Source organism: Ipomoea nil, unplaced genomic scaffold (genome assembly GCF_001879475.1).
Source record: "Ipomoea nil cultivar Tokyo-kokei standard unplaced genomic scaffold, Asagao_1.1 scaffold3399, whole genome shotgun sequence".
Taxonomy (NCBI): Eukaryota; Viridiplantae; Streptophyta; class Magnoliopsida; order Solanales; family Convolvulaceae; genus Ipomoea; species Ipomoea nil.
Genome location: NW_017619827.1, coordinates 41,534 through 50,681, shown reverse-complemented (window position 1 = coordinate 50,681; position 9,148 = coordinate 41,534). Strand labels below are relative to the sequence as shown.

At 38.2% G+C, this 9,148-nt stretch overlaps 1 protein-coding gene across 1 annotated transcript; it reads left to right on the top strand.

Annotated features, from left to right (window-relative positions):
* The first annotated feature begins 5,638 nt into the window (after nt 1–5,638).
* On the top strand, nt 5,639–6,142 carry LOC109171158. Its single transcript, XM_019320293.1, has one exon. The coding sequence runs from the start codon at nt 5,639–5,641 to the stop codon at nt 6,140–6,142; it is 504 nt and encodes a 167-aa protein (XP_019175838.1).
* Nucleotides 6,143–9,148: the final 3,006 nt, after the last annotated feature.

Here is a 9,148-nt window from a genome sequence, read left to right as displayed (position 1 = left end):
TATAGAAGACCAAATGACACCATAGGTAGTGCATAAAGGAGGTTAGAAAATACTCATACCTTTGCAAGGCCAAAATCTGCAAGTTTTAGTGACCCATAAGTATCCACCAACAACAACAGATCTGAGAAGGATGATGGATTATATTTAAGAAAAGCCAAAATGACTGAGAAATAACATCTGAGCACGAAACATTGAACTGAGAAATAAACATAAAGAAAATAGAGAGAAACCTCTGACATTAAAGGCTGAGCCGCGTAGCTGTGGACGGCGGTGGTGGTGGCTGATAGCTGTAGCCACTAGTACAAAACTTGGAATAGACGCCCACTTTACAAGACACCTACACAATGAAGGTGCCTCAGAAAAGAAATTGTAAAACTTTCCGTGTCACCAATCAAGTAAAGGTGCCTCAGAAAAAATATTATTAAAATAATAATAGGGGAATCTGAAGCACCAACTGTAAAGAGGTGCCGCGAATATTAAATTAATAAAATAATAATATGGGTATTCGCGGCACCTTCTGTAGTAGGTGCCCCGAATATTTTATTATTAAAATAATAAAAATTGAATCCGCGGCACCCTTCAAACGACAGTGCCGCGTTTTTATTTTTGTATTTATTTTATTTTTTTTGTTCTTTCTTGTAGACGACCCAAATCTCCCAAATCTCACAATCCCCAAGTTAGACGAACATCTCCGCTCCTCCGCCTCCGTCCATTGCGTCTCCACCGTCGGTCCAACCGCCTCTCGTCGTCTCCTCGCCGCCAACTGCGCGCCTCCTCGCCAACAGCCACTGCAACGCCGTCCGTCAGCCACACCGCCGACGCAGCCACCATTGCCGGCGACTGAAGGTAATTTTGATTTAATGTTAAAATAGCTTTCTGCACCTTTGGTTCACTTCTTGCTTGCTTCACTTCGCTCTTGATGATGCATGAAACCCATTGTCAATGGAGAGAGATAGATAGATACTCGTGGGTAGAGAAAGACAAACAGAAACATGTATTCTTCCTCCTAAAGATCTGAGTCCATTTGGTCATTAAAAAACCTAACAAGGTATGTTCACTTATTTTTGCCACATTCTGTGCTTCTGCTTCCTAACAGATCAGGGACTCATCATATGGCCTCCTAAAATAAAATTAGACCCTACAGATTCTGCAGGTGCACAGCTTCAATTCCAGCTTCAATAATGCTAAAATTAGCAAAGAAGCTTGATCCCAGAGCAGGATATTTTCTGTTTTCTGGTAAGATTGAGGTTCTTTGTCATGTTCTACTGATTCTGGGAGATTGGAATTGGTTCCTGGCAAACTTGTCCTGGAGGTTTTAGGGTTACACTGTAGAATGTTCCATGAACTGTAAGAGAGGGCATTGATACATTATAGAATGTTCCATGAATTCAGAGACTTATATTACATACAATTAATATTAGATTCATTGGTAGCAGCAACTATTTCCAAAGAAGTCACACAATCTGAAAATTTATGATGTGGTTAATAGGATTAGTATTAGTATTTTGCTTACAGATGACAAGAAATAATTTTTGTCAAGAGTAAAACTGTCTCTCAAACATATAGGGACTTCCACTATTAATTAATCTATTATTCTAATAAATAGATGATTCCTTCATCTGGATGTGGTTTTCCAACTGCAGAGAAGATGTGAATCTTCTGATCGATTTGTTTTCCAAAGTATTTCCAACCTTCATCAATTAGTCCAGAATGCTTACAGGTCGAGAGAACAACTGTAAAAGTTATAGCGTAGGTCATGGTTTTGCAGAAGATGCATTTGTATCCACAGCTCTAATTGACATGTATAGCAAATGTGGCAGTATAAAAAATGCCTACAAGGTTTTCCAGAGAATTCAGAACAAAATTCTAGCTTCTTGGAATTCCATGCTTATTGTTATATATTTTTTGTAGGAATTGTAGTAAATCAAATTTCTATGAATTCCTATCCTTTTGCGCGAAATTTCAGTGAGCTGCCGATTTGTTTTTGAATTTTGAGTGTCAATCTCGCTAATTTAGTTGGAATTGTGTTTCTTCTATATAATCTGTATGCTTAAATTAAATTATTCTCCTATGAATTGGTGCTGTGTGGTTTGAAAGTCATAGTAATACTGACTGATGATATCATTTCAGAGAAGTCAGGAGAAAAGCATAAAAGTAAAAGCCACAAGCATAAGGATTCCTCAGTGAGTTCTCTTTCTATTCCTATCTTTACAAAAGTTCAGCATTAAACATGTTTGCAGTTGAAATGAGCCGAAAATAAACTCCCTACTTGCCTTGCATTTTCTGTTTATCATACTAATTTTGTAGACCATAAACATATGAGTCATTCTATTGGATAAAAATGTTAGACCCATCACCTGCTTTCAGTTTGATTGAAAATGAAATTTTGATAGGTTAATACTAGAAATTACTCTCTACTCGGTTAGAGTCATATTTAATTTAATTTGTAGAATTTGATTCTTACTTAAAATGACCTGACTCTGAACTATTTAATATGTTGTTCGAATACAAAAGTCATTTTCTAACATTACAGTTACTTTAATGTTTTGCTTATCAAGTGTTATACATGGGGTATAAAAATAATAATAATAATTTGCTTTGTTTCTTGGTGATTGTTTTCTTAGTTTGCTTTAGAAGGAAACTTCTTATATCAAGAATTATGTCTATTCTGTTTTACACATAGCTAACGCGTTGATTTTTGTGGTACATGTGCTTTTGCAGTTAATACTCTTTGCATCTTATTCTAGCAAGGATTAAAAAACGCTTCGAGTGCAGGTATCAGGCTGCCCAGTTCAGTGACCAACTGTTTATGCAGGTTTAACCCTATAAACTGCTTTGAATCTTCAACAAACTCTCTAAAACCTCCTTAAATCTTGTATGATGAATTGGTTAGAAACTAGAATTGTTTTAGATATGACAGAATAAAAAATCAGTGATAATCGTAAGCAAGCAGGGGGAATCAATTGGTTTGCTTTGATGTGCATGCTATTCAGTTTATTTTACATCTCAATGGAATAATTAGTTAATTACAAAACAAACACATTGTCCGCTTGGCAGACCAGTAGAACTTACTACAGCTAAAACTTTGACATTTATGAAAATTGAAGTCACTTTATTTACCCTCACAGGGCTGTAAGAAAGATTTCATGGTACTTGGGGTGTCAACTTCAAAAACAAAAGCCTGCATTTCAATTACAGTGATCAAACTTGAGAAGAAAGATTTTTACTAAAAGTTCAAGGCATCATTCAGTAGCTGTCACCACACCCTGGATTGAAATTTTATGCATAATTTAGAAAAACAAAAACAAAAACAAAAATAGTTTTAATTAAGAGAGAAACTATTTATTATGTTAGAAACTAGAATTGGTTATAGTGGCAAGCATAACTCATTCTATATGCTCAAAACTGAAATTTGTTTTTCATTTGATGTGTAGGTATGCCAAGATCCAAAAGGTTCATGGATAAGAGTCGGCCAATATCTCATCAGCAATCTTCTTCATCAATACACGAGCAATTGTTGAATGATGCACCACTTGAAGAACAAACACAGGATAAAGAGATCAAGTTTACAACTAAATAACTTTGTTCCATTTCTTTTCAATGCTCATTAGCTGTATGAATATAGCTAACTTAACTTTCCTGCAGGCAATGGCCTGAGGATTGCAAGGAAGCCGTGTCGACTTTGATGTTTGCAGCAGCCAGCAAGAATTGCGCTATCTGAGAAGTGAACCATATTTGCTGAGAGATATGGCAATGCCCTCGATTGTTTCGTTAACAAAGAGGTAGCTATATATATATGGCTTGAATTGAATCAAAGCAGCAGTAGTTGAAAATGAAATTTTAATTCTCCCATTTGTTTTAATTTATTGTTCTTTGCATGCATTCTGAAATGAATTAATGTTGTACGTTTTCCCTAGTTTGTTGAAAAGCTCAAGTCTGGGAGACCATCCAAAGATAAGAAGCATCAGTTGATGCAAGATATAGATAGCATCTAAGTGGGGTATAGACTGGAATTCAAAGGCCTTGGAACACAAGTTGTATAAACCACCTGCAATTGAGCAAGTAAGCTTTTTGACAAGTTTCATGTCAATTTCATGTCTAGACTAGAGATGATGCATTTATTGTCATTTTTCTCTGCAAATTGGGTGATTTGCGGACTCGTTCATGAATGGCAATGATCAAGCATACAAGTTAGGTTATTTGGTTATTTGGTCTTTTGTTGCTTAGGCCAATTTTGGCCCTTATGATTGTAAGGCATTTGCCATTGTTTTCTTTAAGCCATGGGTCACTTTTGGACCTATGGCATCTCTTGTAAAGGCCTTGTGCCTCTTTTGTGTGGAATAAAGTTCAAGTTTGGAAAAAAAATGTCCTTTTGGCTGTAATTTTTCTCTCTCTCTCTCTCTCTCTCTCTCTCTCTATATATATATATATATATATATATATATATATATATATATATATATTATTTTATTTTTTTTTAATGGTAACTTTCTGAGGCACCCACTTGTAAGTGGGTGTCTTGAAAACAAATTAATAAAATAATAATAAAGAACTATTCGAGGCACCCACTTGTAAGTGGGTGTCTTGGAAACAAATTAATAAAATAATAATAAAGGACTATCCGAGGCACCTGCAGGGGAGCATGTGCCTTGGAAAGTCCGTATTAAAAAATAAAAAAAAATCATTTTTTGCTTTCCGAGTCACCCTTTACGGGTGACTCGGAAAGCGGAGGACTATCACAGTCTCCAAGATCTGAGTCACCTGTACAGGTGACTCGGAAAGTGTTTTATGGGAGACTCTAAAACCTTTTTTTGTACTAGTGAGCGTCGCAGGGGAGCTGGAGGAGGGAACGACGAAGAAGATCGGAAGGGTAGGAGGTGGAGACGGCGTTGGCGGCTGCAGATCGACGGCACGCTGGTCCGAAACGACGAAGCTGTGGTGGGGTGTCGGCTGTGGCGTCGGCGGCTGTGGCGGTGTGCGACGACAGAATAGATGGTGGTGGTGTGCGATGAGACGATCGAAGCAGACAGTGGATCGGAGCAGAGGGATGAAGATTTTAGACGGTGGGTGTTGAAGCGGTGAGACGATTTCGATCTGATCTAGGCGTGTGGTAGATCTAGGGTTAATATTAGACAACTATTTTTATTAAAAATAATAGAAATGATTGTCTATTATAAAACAAGTTCTATTTTAAGGCAACCATTTCTATAGAAACGGTTGCCTATTATAAATTAATTGTTTTTAAAATAAATAAAAAATATAATGGCCAACCATTACAGTTAACAACGGTGGCAGATTATTGATCACTTATTTACAAAATTGCCACTATGAATTTTTGGGTTAAGATTAGGCAACCATTTTTCCAACAATGGTGGCTTATGGTCAATCTTCTATGTTTAATTTTGTACTAGTGTTTGATAAGGGATGGCAGCACACGTGACAAGGAAGGTGGTGAAGCTCACCTACCAGTTGAAGGAGACAACACAGAGGGCATTAGTGTAATCTCTCAATAAAGTGTTTCTTATAACAGTTTATGCCCCCTGTATATAAACCTCCATGTAAAAGCTCTGAACAGTATCTTTTATAATATCTTCGTTTCTGCTTTCCTCTCACATCTCTCATGTAACCACTCTGCGTCATGGTTTCAGAGCTGCGCTCTTACGCCGCCGCCCTCACAGGCACCGGAGCTGATACTCCGATCATTCAACCACCGATCCATACTCCTTCCATGGCGATTCCACAGAAGAACTCGTCATCGCGAACACACAGAAACCTTAGCGCAGAGGAGCTGGAGAATCCTCTTCGTCTTGGAATCAATGAAAGCCCGAGTGCAGTACTCGTTGGTCTACCGCTAGCAGGGAGCTCAAATTATGGAACGTGGAATATCTCTATGCGGATAGCACTTGAAGTGAAGAACAAGTGGAGTCTCGTAGACGGAAGTCTCACGCCGCCGAACAGAGATCAGCATCAACATGTTGCTTGGAGACGTTGCAACTTGCTGGTGTGTTCGTGGCTTTTCCAGTCTGTTCAACCTTCTATAGCGCAAAGCGTCATGCACTTAGATAATGCGAAAGACGTTTGGGAGGATCTGAGAAGGAAGTTAGCACAACGTGATGCTCAACGGATCTCCATGCTAAAGTGAGATATACGGTCTGAAACCAGGAACGGTGAGCGTGAACGACTACTACACTACAAGCCGGACCTTGTGGGAGGAGATGAATACACTCAGACCGATTCCTCACTGCAAGTGTGATCCACGGTGCAAATGTGATCTCATTGATCAGATACGATCAGAGCGAGACACTGACCATGTGATCAGGTTCTTACAAGGACTTAATGACGATTATAATGGTTTAAAAGTCTAACATGCTTGTGTTAGATCCACTGCCTGAGGTTTACAGAGTCTTTGTTATGGCTGAAAAATTGGAGAGACAGATTACTTTGAATAAACTGAACTTAGGAAACACAGATGTTAGCCATGCTAATGCTGTTGGGAAGACTAATGACTCTGATGAATTAATGGCTGCATCTCTGAACTCTTACAATGGCAAACAAGGTGGCAATGCAAAGGCAAAGTGTACATTCCGTGGAATGACGGGGCATACCGTGGACAAATGCTACAAGAAGCACGGGTATCCCCCGGGATGGATACCAGGGCTCAAATCAAAAGGCAAGCAACCTCAAAATACTGCAGCGGTGATAGGGGATCTGGGAATAAGTTCAAAATTGTTGCAGAAGATTATTTCCATCTTGCAACCTCAAGCCAATCAGTCTTCCAATTCAACCAGTGCTTCTGTGTCCCTAGTTCCCAACTTTAAAGAACTGCAATCTGATAATAAAGGCAAGTATTCTATCACCCTTGTCAATTCATTCTCTACGTGTGAATCTTCTTGGATTCTTGATTCAGGAGCAACGAATCATATAATTTGTTCCATGGATTTCTTTGTTGATTATCATGAGGTATCTGGAACCAAAGTTAATTTATCCACTGGCCAAACCATTGAGTTTCAACACACAGGAAATGTAAAGCTAAATGACAATCTGTGGCTCAAAGAGGCTTTACACATCCCTTCCTTTAAATTCAATATTATCTCAGTCAGCAAGCTTATACAAGACACAAATTGCAATATGATTTTTATGCCTGTCCAGTGTCTAATTCAGGAGAAGAATGGAGTGATGGGTGGTATAGCTAAAGAGGACAGAGGTCTATATTTCCTGATGAAGTCACCGAGGCTGCATTTTCTATCTCAATGTAATGGGAGTGAATTGTGGCACCAAAGATTGGGTCACTTCCCTTTCAATAAACTACATTTGTTTAAAGATGTTGATATTTCTGCTAATAAGAGTACAACATGTGACATATGTCACTTCGCAAAACACAAGCGTTCTCCCTTTCCTTTGAGCACTACATCTTCCAAATCTTATTTTGAACGCATACACATCGATATATGGGGGCCTTTTCCAATAAAGTCGTTGAAAGGGGAACGATACTTCCTAACGATAGTCGATGATTTTTCCAGATTTACTTGGATTCATCTAATGCAGAATAAGTCAGAAGCAAGGCAGCTTGTAAAGAAGTTCCACTCCTATGTCTTCACTCAATTCGGAGTGCTAATCAAGGTTATTCGAAGTGATAATGGCTCCGAATTCAACATGACAGATTTTTTTTTTCAGAAAAAGGAATTGTTCATCAGCGTTCTTGTGTGCACACCCCACAGCAAAATGCCATTGTTGAGCGAAAACATCAGCATGTCCTTAATGTTGCAAGATCTTTACGGTTTCAAGCCCACTTGCCGTTGAAATTCTGGGGACACTGCATTATGCATGCCACATACATAATAAACAGATTGCCCTCACCTGTTATTGAAGGCATGAGCCCTTACCAGAATCTGTATAACAAGGTTCAAGACATTAGCAGCTTCAAACTCTTCGGCTGTCTTTGCTATGCTACCACGATAGCTCATGCAAGGCACAAGATGGCCCCGAGAGCAAGGAAGTGTATATTCATAGTTCCGGCTGATATCAAAGGCTATATCCTTTATGATATAGAAGAGAAATCCACACTGGTTTCACGAGACGTGTTGAGGATAACTATGAAGAGAGCAATGTGAAGACATATAAGAACAAAGAAACAGATCCTTTGCAAACCTTGGGAGGTCCAATGAAGAGAGCAATGGCGAAGATATTTCATGAAGCTTTGAATGGCCTTATTAAAGGAGTAAGTGAAGCTAATCAAGAATATGAAGATGCAGTTGAATGGAAGGTGGTCAATCTTATTCATGCATAATTTGAAGAATAAAGATCGAGTGGAGGTTCATACCTTATAAATCGACACTTGGAGTTTTTTTTCTTGCAAATAAAAGTTTAAGACTATTTTAGACCGTCCCTATGCTATTTAATTTGTAAAGTCCATATTAGGCTTATAAATCCTAAATTCAATTAGAATTTAGTTTTTTATAAAACCTATTTGACTTAGTTGTCCTAGTCTTGTGGCTAGTTGCATCTTTTAAGCTAGTATAGCTCATTTTGAACTTAAACGCCATTGATGTAGGGGCTTGCTAAAGTGTATAAATAGCCTTGCTATCAATTTGTTTGACAGACAACTTTGATAGTAGTAAATTCAAGAATATTGCTATGGCAATTTCTTTTCATTGAGTTTTTGAGGAGTATTTTGACTTATCTTGGGATTTATCTCCTAAGTGGTGTCAACTCTTATCTCCATCCTTGGAGTGGCGAGCCTTCACACCACCACCTTCCTTTTCCTTTGCTTCCATCGCCCAACCATCTTTCTTTCTTGACCGAAGCCCACAACAATTTTGGTATCAAAGCTTTGGAGTCAAATCCTTATATGAACAGGTTAAAATCATTCCCAGAAATTTTGAGCTTGTTCCAAGTGTCATATACGAACTTCATTCCTATATTCTACTATATGATCTTGTTCCCATCTTTCTATTTGGTTTAATCCATAATTGTTTTGCATTAATTAGTAACTATCCCAAACAAGCATAGATTCTGCAGAAATTTTTCAGTCTGCCCAGTTAGAGAAAAAAATTCCAAAAAAATACTTCCGGGTGTCCTTTTTCCTTGAAAACATTTGTGGACATAGCCAACCTATTGTTCTTTCTGACCAAAAAAAAATTTTGTCAAA